This window comes from Heterocephalus glaber, unplaced genomic scaffold, assembly GCF_053883595.1.
Source record: "Heterocephalus glaber isolate CG9 unplaced genomic scaffold, H.glaber_assembly_v1.0 deba00001564, whole genome shotgun sequence".
NCBI lineage: Eukaryota > Metazoa > Chordata > Mammalia > Rodentia > Bathyergidae > Heterocephalus > Heterocephalus glaber.
This window is the reverse complement of record NW_028258351.1, coordinates 1,078,469-1,094,030: the sequence shown is the minus strand read 5'-3', so window position 1 is coordinate 1,094,030 and position 15,562 is coordinate 1,078,469. Positions and strand designations below refer to the sequence as shown.

The window sequence follows — 15,562 nt, the reverse complement described above, 5'->3', positions numbered from 1 at the left end:
CTTACTATAGTTTTTTGCCTTTTGTTTTTCTGAGAAAGGGTCTCAGTGTGTAGTTCAGACTGGACTTGAACTCACTATGTAGCCCTGGCTGGCCTCAAACTCGCAGAGCTCCTCCTGCTTCAGCCACCTGAGTGCTGGAATTACAGGCATGCACCACCATATCCAGCCTTATTACAGTTTTTATATCCAGCCTTATTACAGTTTTTATAGGACCATCAGACAGGTCCTATTTTTTTTTGGTACCGGGGATCGAACAGGGGACCTTGTGCTTTTGAGGCAGGCGCCGGAACCACTGAGCTAAATCCCCAGCCCTGACAGGTCCTATTTTGAGTCTGAATATATTTAACAAGATTCCCACAAAAGGCTGTTGCATTATTGAATATACAAATACTGATGTTATATTTACAAATAATGAAAATTTTCACATAATGAGTGATACCGAAATGACATATCTAAGGAGAAAATACATTAAAAGTACTTCTAACAATAAATGAGTACTTGAGCTGGGGATTTAGCTCAGTGGTTTGGGCGCCTGCCTTGCAAGCGCAAGGTCCTGAGTTCAATCCCCAGTATCAAAAAAACCCAAACAAACAAACAGTAAATGAGTACTTGAGATCTCACGTTCCTCAATTTGATACTTGCTACGATGTTCTAGCACATTTTAAGTCTCTGTGGACTGTTGTTTTTTTCCACTCACAAAATTTCAAAAATTAACATGTATTTCTTCTAAAATAAAATTCAGATAATTCATAATGACAGTTTAGTTAGCTTCTTAGAAGATCTAAGGTTTTTTGTTTTTGTTTGGGGTTTTTCATAAGCACGCTTTTTGTGAATCAGTAAACACTACTGCAGTGTGTACTACTAAGCCCCAGAATAGGATTTACTACCACTGAAACATGTCTTCGGTAACAACTTGAACACTAAAAGCTGGTCCCTGGTCCCAAAGGTTAGTAGTGTAGTCATCCTGTGGTTAGTAAACATCTTAGTTTAGCCAGGGATTTAGCTCAGTGGTTTCACCGCCTGCTGCGCAAGCGCAAGGACCCGAGTTCAATCCCCAGTACCAAAAAAAAAAAAAAAAAAAAAAATCCTAGTTTATGTTTTTATTAAAATACAGATAAAGTAAAGTGTGGTGGTACATGCCTGAGATGAGAGGGTCACAATTCCCATCCTGGGAATTTAGCAAGCCCTCCCGCCAAAAGGGCTGAGGGTGTATCTTATATGAAGGCCCTGGGTTAAATTCCCAGTACCATAAAGAAAATAAGCCAGATAACCCACATTAGGGTCAATAAAACGACATTTAACTATCAACTCTTTAAACCTTTACTGCTTTTTGAGGGGGACTAGGCTAACTATGGAAGTCATTCATTCGAACTGTGTTTAACATAAAATTATACAGGAGAATGATAACACATTTCTGTGACATTTAAAACTTTCTTCTTCCCAATACTTTTCATAATAGGGGCCAGGACACTAAATCAAGTTTTAGACTGTGAACTCCTGCAATTTACATTAGATTGTAAATTTCAAGCGATTTTAAATCGGTGTTACTTGCATCCCTGAAGTTAAAGATGACTAAAACACTCCAATTTCACAACATTTTATATATTACGCTTGAAATATAATGAAGTCGCACTGTTACACTACAGTGAAGACACAAAGATCTGACCTGTAATCTTAGAAACTGAGGGTGGACTACCTAGCATCTTTATAATAGGTACTTTCCCAAAGAAATGTCCGTTTTAAAAAATTCCTTGTCATACACGAAATCGTTTTCTTTTGGAAATCCACGTGTTATGTTTTTTGGAGGATGGTGCTCAAACAAACAAAATCAGGTGCAGGGTTGGGAACTCGTAACCAGGACTCCAGCTCCCTGCTCCAGTTGGTCCCAAGCTCTAACTATGACCTTGGGAAATGTCTCGGGCTGGGGGACTCGGTTTCTCTCTCTTCTCAATTACGAGGGCTCAATTCTGGTGCGTGAGGGTGGGACTAGCCCCCAAGCAACGCAGACACCAGGGCCGCGCAGATCCATCTCAGCCCTGCTCTTCGCCCGGCCTCCCCAGTCCGCCGGCTGCCGGCTTGCTCAGAGCAGTCCGCCCCGGCTCCCCCGCGGTACCCCAGGATCTGCATGGCGCTCCCCCTTCATGCCTGGCTGCTAGGAAGGGATTCTGCGATCATCCTTTCACCCGCTGAGAAATGCCCGGTCTACCCTTCATTTTCACCCTGGCAGCTCCCCCTCCCCGAACCCCCGACACCGCTGGATTCCACACAGCATCGCCAGAGCTCCGACTCCAGAGCCTTTCCCTTCTTCCCCTTCACACCGCCTTCGCCTCAGAGGGAGTCTTCTAGCCACACGATCCCATTCTTCCTCAAACTCTCACCGTTTTTCCATCCGGCCACCTTTCGCAGAGCCCCAGCCTCCCCCACCTCCGCCCTCGGGTTCTGGGGACCCCTCTCACCTCCGCGGTGAGAAATGTGTTTACTGAGGAATCGCTGCTTCTTCTTCTGGTGCAGCAAGGTCGGGTATTTAAGCAACAAGAATGAGGTCACCAAGTACCCTCCCAGGGTAGAGAGAAGGCAAAAAGCTGCGGTGGACGACATCTCAGTCAACGAGTGGGAAGGCTCCCACCTCCCGGGCCTCTGGAACCCCGCTGCGACGATCTCAACGGCTGCTGGGGCTGCTCGAGATCTGCTCGCCCCCAGCCGGCGCCAGGGGTGCAGCACACTTCTTCGTACCGGCCCACCGCGCAGGCGCAACGCAAGCCCAGCGCCGGGGCAACAAAGGGGCTGCAACACGCAGGCGCACTCCGACCCCTCGGTGGAAGCCTGCAAAAGTCCTACTGAACCTTGAGCTTGTGTCACCTAGCCTTGAGGCGGTGACGCGCAGTGCTTTTGAGAAGCTCCCAACTGAGGTAAAAGCTTGGAAACCTGCCCGTGTTTTTGTCATCACTCAGGCAGAAAAGACTATTCAAGAATTGCCTTGAAAACTATCACACCCAAAAGGAAAGAGCCCATGAACTCTAGGAAACGCGAATTGTTTCCGAGGCTTTGTGTACAATAGGCACTCAAATATTTGTTAATTTACAAGTCCATTTAAAAATAAACCGCCAGGCGTGGTGGCACTCGCCTGTGCCTGTAATCCCAGCATTCGGGAGGCTGAGGCAGGAGGACTGCCGCAAGTTTGAGGCCTGCTTCGGCTACATAGTGAGTTGAAGTATAGCTTGAATTAGACTCTCTCTCTCTCAAAAAAACAAAACAAACAAACAAACAAAAGACTAGGAGTGCTTAGCATGTAGAAGGTCCTGAGTTCAAGACCCAACTCCAAAAATAAATAAATTTAGGAAATTTCAGCAAGATTGTACAATATCACTTCTTAGAAAAACTGGCCACTAAATTCCCTTTAATCCCACACGTTCCAAACTGTCAAAACATTTAAGAGTCACATTTCAATGCAAAAGAATTAATTCAAGGTCGGGGATTTAGCTCAGAGGCACCGTGCCTCTCTGACCCAGGAAAAGAAAAAAGAAAAGGAAGGGAGGGGAGAAAGAAAGAAAGGAAAGAAAACAAAAGAATTAATCCAGAGCCTGAGGGAGGCAAATCATATGTATATTTTTAGGGACTGAGATTGACTAGTTTGCTCAGGCTGGTTTAAAATTCCTGAGGTCTAGAGATCCTCCCCGTTTCTCCGATGAGACTCCTTTCACTTTTGTTGGTAGTAGGGACTGAAACCCTGAGGCGCTGAGCTGTATTACCAACCCCTTTTTATTTTGAGACAGAGTCTCTCTCAGTTGTCCAGGCTGGTCTCCAGGTTGTAGTCCTCCTGCCTCAGATTGTAGGTATAAACCACTACACCCAGCTTCCCTGTATTTTTGTTTGTTGGTGGTACTGAAGATTGAACCCTCCAGGTCCTTGCACATGCTAGAGCAAGTGTTCTACTACTGAGCCACAACAACTTACCTCCCTGTATATTTTTCAATGGAAAAAAAGCTTTAAAAGTAGCCAGATTTATTAAGGATATTTCATACTTACACTAAAATCTCACTAAATTCTGTTGCTCCAGCAATTCAAAATCAGTGTCTAGAAACATATACGCAATTACAGTTTTGCTATCTGATTTTGTACACTAAATGACATAGCATCAATGGTTATGTGGTGGTATTTATGCTGGTAAAAGTTACCATAGAAGATTTGTACAACTTAGCAAATTATTTTACAGTATAGGATTTTTTTTTTTTTTTTTTGAGACAAGTTCTCACTATGTAGTTCAGGTTGGCCTTGAACTGACTATGTAGCCAAGGCTGGCTTGAATTCAAAACAATACTACTGCCTCAGCTGGGATTATAGGTGTGTGTCACCACCATACCCAGCCAATACAGAAATTTTACAAGAATTACATCTACATTAATATCTTGGCTTTAAAAACTTTAGTTCAGGTAGCACTGGTTTCCAATACGGTATCTGGGAGGAATCTGGGGGTGTTGATCCATGGTAGAGTGCCTAGCATGTATGAGGTCCTGGGTTTCATCCCCAGTACTGCAAAAAACCAAAGGAAAACAAAACAAACACAAATAAGAGAGTTCGATTCCCGGTACCAAAAAAATACAAAAACAAAAACCCACAAACAACAAGAAAAGACCTCATCAGTACAAGAATGAAATGGTTAGAACAAAACAAGCTAAACTACCAGAACTGTGAGCCAAAGAAATGTTTTTAGTTTTGCTTTGCAATTAATCATTCTTCATACCATTACCATATATAATCTAATGGATCACCTTGTTTTGAAGACAATTTCAGGAGCAGGAAAATCCTGACCAAAACATCATTTTAGCTAAAAAGAAAAGTTTTGCTCAGTATAGTAGTTATACAGCATTCAGTTATGATGGAAACATGTTTTATTATGGACACTGAAACAAAACAATGGAAAACAGAGGTATCAACCACATATATTTTAGAACCATTCTTTATTACGAAGTTGCAACACCACTTACAATAAATATCAACAATATAATGAAACAGTGAAACAATTATTGTCAAAATACTGAACTCCTATAGCCAAAACACATTTTGGATTTGGGAAAACCCAAATGATATACATATACCAAAAAACAAACATCACATACACACCAAAACCAAAAAGTAGCTCAAGTTTAGGATTGGACTGTCTGGAAAACGCTTATTGTGTCACTGCTTTAAGAACCCCACGGAGCACCTTATAGCTCATTAGCTGCACATTTTCCTTAGGAGGGAAACAAGGTCCTCTCTCAGTCACATACGCATAAGGAAATCTCAAAACCCAAAGGCCATCAGGTGGGAGAGTGATTTCTTGTTTTTCTGGGTAAAATACTGGACATGGTGGTGGGCCTGGTTGAACCTAAAAAACACAAGAAACATAATTATTTTTTATATTTCTCAACAAGAAATACCTGGCAAAAAAAAAGAAAAGAAAAGAAAAGAGAAAAAAAGAGGGCCAGGAATTTAGCTCAGTGGTTCTGCTGCCTGCCTCATAAGCCCAAGGTCCAGAGTTCGATCCCTGGTACCAAAAAAAAGAAGTACCTGAAAGATAAGAGCCTAAATAAATAATAGGTTCAAAGAGCATATAAGATTGAGCAGATGGTGGGTGTGGTGCATGCCTACAATGGCAACCATTCAGGAAGCTGAGGCAGGAGAATTGCAATTACCAGCCTGTTGGGGCAACTTAGAAAATTTTTAAAAAGGGATGAGGATGTAGCTCATTGGTACAGTGCTTGCCTAACCTGTGGAAAGACTCAAAACTTGGATTCAAACCCCAACTATCACGGCGGGGGGGTGCTAGGGTAAGCTCAGGGGTAGAGAATACACTTAGCATGTGCAAGGCCCTGGGTTCTGTCCCTAGCACCAAAAGGGGGCAGGGGCCTGGCCGGGGGCTGGGTAGGACAATGACAAATTTGAGCCAAGCCAGGGCACCTTGAGACTTACTAATACCCTGTCTCAAAATAAAAAAATAAAAATAAAAGGTTTAAAACAAAAAAGGTTAGGTATGTAGTTCAGTGTGAAGGCCCTGTATTCAATCCCCATACAACAACCAAAAAAAAAAAAAAAGAGATAAAGCAAATATGGGCACACTGTTTTCTTTTTTTTGGTACTGGGGATTGAACTCCGGTCCTTGTGCTTGTGAGGCAGGCGGCAGAACCACTGAGCTAAATCCAGTCTTTTTTTTTTTTCTTTTGAGACAGAGTCTATGTAGTTCAGGCTGGCCTTGAACTCAGTAATTCTCCTGCCTCAGCCTCCTGAGTGCTGGGATTACAGGAGTGAGCCACCATGCCCAGCCAATAGTACATTATTTAGTCTCAAATATTATCCTGCTTTTCCACAGGTTTTTAAAGTTCAAGTTCTGTTTTGGAAACAGATGATGTGAACTGACAACGTGAAATGATTAAAATCCCCACAATTTTCTAGCTACTATGAGAATGGTAAAATAAAATACAATTTATTTGATTATTCTTTTTAAGAAATGGTTTCTCATTTATGCTGCCAGGCTAGCCCCAACTTCTGGGCTCAGGAGATTCTTTTGGCTCAGCCTCCCTAGTAGCTAGGACTACAGGCACGAGCCACTCTGCCAGGTTCCTACAATTCCTCTTAAGAAACAGAATAGTGGGGCCAGGGATTTAGCTCAGTGATTCCATCGCCTGCCTCGCGAGCACAAGATCCCAAGTTTGATCCCCGATACCAAACACAAAAAAAAAACAACAAAAAAAACCAATCAAAAGAAGCATCACCATTTCTTTCTTTGGGAATGAGGAGGGTTTTATTTCTTACCTGGGGCATTAGTATTATCTGCAAAGGAGCATCAGGAACCACAACAAAAAGCCTCATAAGTTGAGCATAATGTGGTTTTAGTCCTCTACCCTGAGACGAGGACAGAATGTATAAGGGCATATCACTGTTCAGGGCCTTTAAAGCTGATTCCTTTGGCCCACTTCCCATCACTTTCATTACTTTGTCAGGTCCTGAGCACATGAATCTCCGACCTCGAGAGTCTTCATACTCAAAGCCCACAAAAGCCCGAGCTATATCATCTCGTCGTCTTCCTCTTCCCATGACAACTGCACTTCTCTTTCCAGGAATGGCTTTATTGGGAGCAGGCCAAGAATTTGTGTCTAAATCTCCTTCATCTTCAGCTCTTGTCCTGATGACAACGTCCCAAGGCATAAGATAGTTTGTTCCTGGAATGAAGCCCTGTTGGTCTAGACCTGTATGAAAGTTGTAAGACTTAGCAGGGCCTAGTTTCACCAAAGACCAGCTGGAGAATTTGGGTAGAAGACCTTTTGGGCAATTGGAATGTAGCATGCCTGGCAGATACTCAACTGTGGATGCCTGTCGATCAACCAGATTTGGTCTCTTCTCAGGTTTTACTTCTTGACCATGAACTTCTGCATTGTCTCCTCCAGCCTGTGGATCAGCCGGATAGGTACCTAAGCTATCTGTAGACTGGCCCAAACTCAAAGCTAAACTCAGGCTTGTGCTCTCTCCTTGGGTTTGAGGTTCTTTTTCTTTAAGTTTATCAGCGTCCGAATCTGGAGGGGCAGGAGAGGATTCATTTTTGGCAGGAGCAGGATCTGGAGTACTTGGTTCAAATACTGGGAAATTGATATGATCCAATTTTCCACAACATTTTTCTTCCAGAAGCTAAAAAGCAAGGGGAAAAAAGCAATATAAAAACTTTTCAACCAAGATCAACAATTAATGTGTGAGCAAATAAAAAGTGTACAGAACCTGCTCTTGATTGTATACCACAATCTAGCTGCATTTACTTTTCTAAATATTTTGCCTATGTATTTTTACTCAGATGATATTTAGTAAGAGAAGAGAGAGAACAGGAAGAAGAAAAACTTCAGAGTCTACCTGATAAAAGTCGTAGTTAGCTGCCTTGATGTCAAAGGGATCATCTCGGGGTGCTTGCTTCCGTCCACAGTTACAGGCACCAGTGGATCGAGCTCGGCTGTTGTGATAGAGCACAGGGGGATTTCTATCAGCTTCTGGTTTTTCTCCTGGAAAATATAACAGTCACTATTAATTCCACAAATACAATGTGGAGACAAGTATACTTTGCATTCTATAATACAGAGCCCCAAAGTTCTTCAAATAGTTCTTTGGAAATCAGAAAAATACAGATACACACAAAACTTTAACTAAATACACATAACAGAAGAAACAAATGAAAATACATTTTTAGTCTAACGGTTTTGTTTTTCAATGTTGGGGATGGAAACTAGGGCTTCATGCATGCTATGCAAGTGCTCTACACTGAGCTATATATTCCCAATCCTAATCTAAGTATCTGAGTTTCTAAGTGAATTTTTCCTCCTGCTGCCATCATTATGGTGACCTTACACTTCTTTATATTCATTTTACCTCTTTTTTTTGGTACCGGGGATCAAACTTGGGACCTTGCACTTTCGAGGCAGGCAGTCAAACCACTGAGCTAAATCCCCGGCTATATTCATTTTAACTCAACAAATACTTCAAGATTAAAATGCTGATGTAAAATTTCTGAAACTTTGTACTATTTTTTATCATTTACCAATTCAGTAGGGTCCATTCTTTGAATATAAGAAAATAAGAAATTACAGTCATGGCTAATATTTTCCTTTTACAGCAGGAATGCACCTAAGTTTCACTTTATAGCTGATCCACCTAAATTTCTGTAGGGCACTTTAAAAAATATCAATACATAGTAAATCATCTTAAAGAAAAGAATAAAAACAGCTCAGGACCGGGGATTTGGCTCAGTGGTTTCGCTGCCTGCTGCGCAAGCAGAAGGATCTGAGTTCGATCCCCGGCACCAAAAAAACAAACAAACAAACAAAAAACAGCTCAAAGTGGGGCTGGGGATTTAGCTCAGTGGTTCTGCCGCCTGCCTCACAAGGACCCGAGTTCGATCCCCGTACCAGAAAAAAATTTTGGGCCAGGGATTTAGCTCAGTGGTTCCGCCGCCTGCGGAAGGACCCAAGTTTGATCCCCGGTACCAAACAAAAAACAAAAAACAAAAAACACCCGCTAAAAACAGCTCAAAGTTTTGATTTCAAAATGAAAAAAATATAGCTACCTGATTTAGGTAATGAGTGAAATTTATGTACACAGTGTTGATCAGTTAAACTTCTCTCCTCACAGAGCTGATGGCCGTTGCTCCAAAATTTGTAGCAGTCCTCGTGTAACTGCATAGCGTATTTGTGAAAGGCTGGACCTCTGGCATGCTGACTGTACACTCGAAGAGCCTGTGCAAGCTGATTCTTATGGACAGTCATTGTGTAATTATGAGGCAAATTTGACTGATAGGCACTATGGGCCATGGGTAAAGCTTTTTGGCACCGGTTTTCTGAGAATTTTGTGTCAATATCCAAAAACCCTTCCAAGACTTTAATACTACTGAAAATCTTAGAAGTTAGCTCTCCAGTGGGTGACCCCACATCCTCCTCTTTCCCATCAATAGCCACTTCGTATAGTTTTGCAGCTGCTGAGATCCACTTCTGATAAGTGGGAAGTTCAAAATGGGAAGGCTGTGGGTTCCTGCCCACGCTGTCATCAAAACCTTTCTTGCTTAGGACCAGTTCCACATGCTGCCACAGGAATTCCCGAAGAGTGAAATCCACTAGTTGGCCTGAAGAACTGGAACTGCTGCTATCAATGTGAAAGGAAAGTTGTTGTCGGCTGTGCTGCCTCATCACCTGATATCGCCTGGGCCCAGAAAGGGGTGCAGGCACCAGCAAAGATTCAGGATCCTTCACAGTACAGTGACTCCTAAGTTGGTCTAACAACATGCCTACTGGGTCCTCCTCCTGGCTTCCAGGGACTATGTACACAAAAGCCTGGTTGGCAGGTACAGTAAAGAGGCAATTAATACTCTGATTAGTCAAGACTCGACTCTTACGGAAGATTCTATAGATCTGATCCTCCAAGGCATGCTGCAGTCTTCTTTTGGGAGAATGTTTCTTGGGCTTGTCTGGATGAGCAGTGTCCTGGCTCCGAGGCGGTTCCACCTTAAGGGCTCCATTGAGTTGGAAGAGGAAAAGGAGTCTAGGTGGGCAAGGTCGGCAGTTTAGCTTCCAGTCTTTGCCAACTGGACAATCCTTAATGGCTGTTTTGAGAAGGGGCAGTACTTTCTGTCTCAGCCCATCCAGGGCTCTGAACACTCGATCATAAGTGATGTCAAAGGAACAAGTGGGATGGACCAGGAGCAAGATGTGACAAACGGAGAAAAGGTAAAGGAGACTGAGGCACTGCAACTTCTCCTGATGCTTCCAGAACTCGTGCGCTTCTGCATGTGGTAAAGAGAGGCCTCCTCCAGCTTCCCCGCTCTGAAGAGCCTGACAAGCCCGCAAAAGCTGTGAATTATCACAAATGGAAGTGAGAAGAAGATAAAGAACTTTGCTTTCCTGATTGTAATAGGCCTGCAGAAGGCTGAAGTCCTGGGAACCTGGCTCAGTTCGGTTTCCTTCAGTGCCAGCTACACCTCCCCGAACTGGATCCCCGGCGGCAGCCCCTGGGTCCCCGGATCCACCGGCCTCACTGACAGCGCCAGCTTCGGTTTTGGTTCCAGGACCTGGATCCTCCGGATCTTGGTGACGAAAGAGGGGAAAGATCTGTCGGTCGCACACCGTGTTGACAAGGGAGAACTTCTCGGAATTCAGGCGCAGAGCCGTCTTGCCGAAGATTCCCACCACGCAAATCTCATCCTCTCGCCACGGGGGCTCCGGTGCGCCACCCGCATTCCCTCCGCCTTCTGTAGGGGACGCTCCGGGACTTTCAGAGCCCATCCAGGCTGAGGCGCCCATTAAAAGCTCTCGCAAGCGGACGGGACCCGCCATCGTTGAGCCTTTGCTAAAGTCCTTCCGGTCCGCCCTCTAAACCCAACCGGCCCTCGTCCAGTTGTGAAATCTCCGCTCCGCTTCTTCAATTCCTGGTTTTCTCTAACTTTGGTTCCGCCTCCTGCTCTTCCTTTCCTATTTTTATGACCACGGGCTTCGCAAATCCTAAATTTCCTCAAATTGAGAATGTAGAAATTAAGATGTCAAAAAAACAATTACAGAGCAGGGCGCAGTGGCTCGTGCCTGCCAAGTTCGCGGGTGGCTAAGACAGGAAGATCGCTAGTTCTAGGCCAGTCTTGGAAATTTAACAAGACACGTCTTTAAAAATGGAGCAGGAAGCCTAAGGACCCGAGTTCGATCCCTGACAAAAAAAACAAACAAACAAACAAAAAACGGGAGCAGGGTTGGGGGTGTAGCACAGAAGTAGGGCGCCCTGAATTCAGTTCCAAGTACCACACTCAGATCGTCTGTGCCTTGCCTATTTATCTCTCCTCTCAGCCCGTAAGTCCTGGCAACTACTAATACTTTTATGGTCTACATAGTTATGCCTTTTCATACCCTTGGAATCATTCAGTACATAGCTTTTTTTGGCTTCTCTTACTTGGTAATATGCACCTAAATACCCTGTAGTTTAGGTGTTTTTATGATTTGAGAGCTCATTTCTTTTTAGCGATGAAAATTATGTATGTATGTACCACAGCTTATCCATTCATCTGAAGAACATCTTTGTTGCCTCCAAGTCTTTGGCAATTACAGATATTCTGCCATAGACATCTGTGGGTAGGTTTTTGTGTGGAATCCTCTTGTATTTGATGTTTCTATTTTACAACTTTTCACAATGGATTCTTTTTTCAATATTCAATATTGAAAAATCTTGGGTTTAGGGTGTAGCTCAGTGATAAAGAGGTCCCCTAACGTGTGCAGTGCTCTGGATTTGACCCCTAACCCCACATACACACAAAACATAATATTAAAATAAAAAGTAAAATCCAAAAATATGTTTAATAAAATAAAAGTCTTCTAAGAATTTTAGAAACTGGGCTTCATAGTGTATGGCTATAATCCCAGCACTCAAGAGGCTGAGAGATGAGGATTATAAATTTGAGGCCAGCCTGGGGTACACAAGGATACCCTATCTCAAAAACAAAAAGATTTTTTTTAAAAAAAGCTTTAACATTTTAGCCCAATATTTAATATAACTGATTGGAAGTATGAAATTGTTAAATTATTGTTGTTTTGACAATGACAGGGATTTAACCCAGGATCTAGGCAAGCACTCTACCACTGAGTTACATCCCAAGACTGAATTCATTTTTTAAAATACTCTTGGCTTCATTTATTCATTTTGTGGTACTGGAGGTCGAATCGAGGGGTGCTCTATGGTTAAGCTACATCCACACCCCACCCCATTTTCTTTTTTCTTTTGAGACAACTTTGCTGAATTGCCTAGGTTGGCTTTGACCTTATGATCTTCCTTCATGACCCTCCAAGTAGTTGGAGTTACAGGCATGCTCCACCATGCCAGGCTATTGGCTTTAAAGTAGAAATGGAGGGCCGGGGATTTAGCTCAGTGGCACAGCGCCTGCCCGGCAAGCGCGAGGCCCTGGGTTCGATTCCCGGTACCAAAAAAGAAAAGTGGAAAAAAAAGACCAAAAAAAGTCCCCTAAAGTAGAAATGGATGGGCTGGGGATTTAGCTCAGTGGCACCATGCCTGCCTTGCAAGCACAAGGTCCTGAGTTCGATCCCTGGTACCAAAACAAAAAACAAAAAAACAGTAAAGTAGAAATGGAATTAGATAATTTAAATATAAGGAATTCTTACTTGGAATATCAAATAATAGCAATAAAATAACCAAACACAGATTACTTACTCTGAGACCTCATTTAGTCCTCAAAGAAAGGGTAGGGTTCCCTGGGGCCTGGGATTTAGCTTAGTGGTTCCTCCTCCTGCCTCGAAAGCACAAAGATCCGAGTTCAATCCCTGGTACTAAAAAACCAAACAAATAAATAAGTTGAAAAAAAAAAAAAAAGAAAAGAAAGGGTAGGAACCTAAATCACAGTGCTGGTGTTGTTTTGTTTTGCAGTGTTTGGAACTGAACCCAGGGCCTGACACATATAGTGTTGTTAATTTGGTTTTTTTGAGATAGAGTTCACTATGTAGCCCAAGCTGGTCTCAAATTCATGGCAATGCTCCTGCCTCAGTTTCCCAAGTGCTGAAATTACAGGTATGCACAACCATGCCCAGCTACAATGTTGTTAATATACTATTCTAAGCTATATTGGGCTTCTATAAATTCTTAACAACCAACTCTAATTTACTAACAAGAATTTCAAAAGCAGGGGCTTTTAAATGCATTTTTGAAATTATTTTTGTCTGTTTTCTTTGTGTTTTTCCCTTCTTTGCTCCCACATATCCAAATCCTCCCACATTGAAAATGAAAAATTCTTCATGCTTAAGCAAATAAATTATATTGTGATCCTCACCATGTAGATTATTAGCTATGTTCATTACGTGATTTTGCTAACATAAGATCATTTTAACAATTTTTTCACTTGTAAATCCAGCAAAAATAGTATATATGTATTACTGGTAGTATATTAACCACACACATGATTACATTTCCAAGCTAAGAAATATGGAAAAAACAAATAGGTAAAACACTCTTGAAGAAAATAGGTGGAACACGAATTTTCAGACTTTAGTGAAAGGATGTGGATTGGCATAACCACTTGGGAAACCAGCTTGATAGTATCTAGAAAAGTTAAAGATAGGAATACTTTAAAATATAGCAGTAGGGCTGGGGATTTAGCTCAGTGGTTCCGCCACCTGCCTCACAAGTGCAAGGTTCCGAGTTTGATCCCCGGTACAAAAAAATAAAAAAAAATAAAATATAGTAGTAGAAAAAATAAAATATAGCAGTTCCACTCCCAGGTGTGTGTATATATATTTTTATATATGTATAATATGTATATATATATTTATATATACATTTATTTATATTAGGGTAACTCTTCTACATGTTCAGGAATATTTATAATGACATGCATGATTCACAATAAATACCAGGTCTGGTAGCCAATAAATACCAGGTGTGGGGGTGCACACCTGCAATCTCAGCTGAGGAGGAGGAGGATCACAAGGAGTTTTAGGCTGGCCTGGGTTGCATAGTGAGAACCTGTCTGAAAACACCAAAAAACGAACAACCCAAGACCTAAAAACTATAAATAACTCTAACATTCATTAACAATAAATGAATTAACTATTTTCACACAGAAGAAAAATCTATAACATCATACAATAAAATTGTTCGGTTTTTTTTTAAAAAACATGCTACCAAGATATAACATGTAAAGATACAAATTCCCAATGGTGAATGTCATCATATTGTATACCTAACATGTATAAACTTAATGAAACTTCATTAGTAAAACTTGATGAATAAAAAGAAGCTTGGAAATTAAAATGCTCTTGTCTGTCAAAAAAAAAAACATGCTGAAGAAAACCAGAAACAAAAGAATATATATATTTACCATACTATGCTATTTCTGCAGAATTCAAAAGCAAGCAAAATAAACCATAGCATTTAGGGATAGAATGTCAAAGGCAGGAACTATTTATTGTAATGAGCAGTTCAGTAGTTATTTAAGGAGGAAAGGAACTATGATAGAGGGGTGCAAACAGGCAGAACTTCTGAGAATACTCATTATATCTATTTCTTGATGTTTACAATTGTTTGCTTTATGATTTGTTAATGTATCTATGTTTTATATGCTTTCTATATGGGTTATTTATTTTTTTTTGGTACCATGGACCAAATTTGGGTCCTTGCGCTTGTGAGGCAAGTGGTGGAACCACTGAGCTAAAGCCCTGGCTTTGGGTTATTTTTTAGTAAAAAAAAAAAAAAAGGTTGAAAAGAGAAACCAAAGCCAGGCATGGTGGCACACTCTTCTAATCTCAGAACTTAGCAGGCTGAAGCAGGAAGATTGCCATGAGTTCAAGGCCAGCCTGAACTACACAGTTAGACCCTGTCAAGAGAGGAAGAAAGAAAGAAAGAGAGAGAGAGAGAGAGAGGGAGGGAGGGAGGGAGAGAAAGAGAGAAGAAAAACCAAAGCTTCCATTAGTCTTTATTTCAAAATATAACCAAATGCTAAAGAAGTAGAAATAGCAAATAAACATGAAAAAATGTTCAACATCACTGGTTATTTGAGAGATGCAAATGAAAACAACGCTGAGATTCCACCTCACCCCAGAAAGAATGGCTGCTATCATGAAATCAACCAATAACAAATGCTGGGAGGGGTGTGGGGAGAAAGGAACCCTTCTCCACTGTTGGTGGGAGTGTAGATTGGTGTAACCACTGTGGAAATCAGTATGGAGATTGGGTATGGGTATATGGAGATACTTCAAAGAACTAGGGCTAGAGATCCCATTTGACCCAACTTTTCCCCTATTGGGTATCTTCCCAAAAGAATTAAAACAATTATACCACAGCAATATATGTGCACCCATGTTTACAGCAGCACAGTTTGTAATAGCTAAAGCTTGGAAACAGCCCAAGTGCCCATCAACTGGAGACTGGATAAAGAAAATGTTTTGTTTTTTTTATAAAAAAGAGTACTACTGAGCCCTAAAGAATGAGAAAGTAGAGCCATTCATAGCTAAATGGATGCACATTGAAGTGATACTCTTAAGTGAAATAAATAGGACACACATGTAAATAT

The 15,562-nt window shown here is 41.7% G+C and overlaps 2 protein-coding genes across 2 annotated transcripts in view; both read right to left on the bottom strand.

Moving 5' to 3' along the window:
- Positions 1-2,846, bottom strand: part of Gdpd1 (glycerophosphodiester phosphodiesterase domain containing 1) — a 47,753-nt gene extending 44,907 nt beyond the window's left edge. Inside the window, exon 1 of the mRNA XM_004870353.4 lies at positions 2,457-2,846. Within this exon, the coding sequence (XP_004870410.1) occupies positions 2,457-2,598 (142 nt within the window). The 5' untranslated portion in view covers positions 2,599-2,846. The remainder of the gene's footprint in view (positions 1-2,456) is intronic.
- A 2,093-nt stretch (positions 2,847-4,939) lies between these two features.
- On the bottom strand, positions 4,940-10,889 carry Smg8 (SMG8 nonsense mediated mRNA decay factor). The gene is made up of 4 exons (XM_004870352.3): positions 9,083-10,889; positions 7,879-8,024; positions 6,793-7,662; positions 4,940-5,368 (listed from the first exon to the last, which is right to left on the bottom strand). Exons 1-4 carry the CDS (start codon positions 10,839-10,841, stop codon positions 5,171-5,173), a joined length of 2,973 nt encoding a protein of 990 aa, XP_004870409.1. The 5' UTR covers positions 10,842-10,889; the 3' UTR covers positions 4,940-5,170.
- Between the last annotated feature and the right edge of the window lie 4,673 nt (positions 10,890-15,562).

What these genes read in the sequence shown, in the direction of transcription:
- Smg8 (XM_004870352.3), bottom strand. Translation starts at nt 10,841, where the DNA reads ATGGCGGGTCCCGTCCGCTTGCGAGAGCTTTTAATGGGCGCCTCAGCC. An exon ending in CTAACTACGACTTTTATCAG is followed by an intron (nt 7,663 to 7,878) that starts GTAGACTCTGAA and finishes CTTGCTTTTTAG; the next exon opens with CTTCTGGAAGAAAAATGTTG. An exon ending in AGATAATACTAATGCCCCAG is followed by an intron (nt 5,369 to 6,792) that starts GTAAGAAATAAA and finishes TGTGTTTTTTAG; the next exon opens with GTTCAACCAGGCCCACCACC.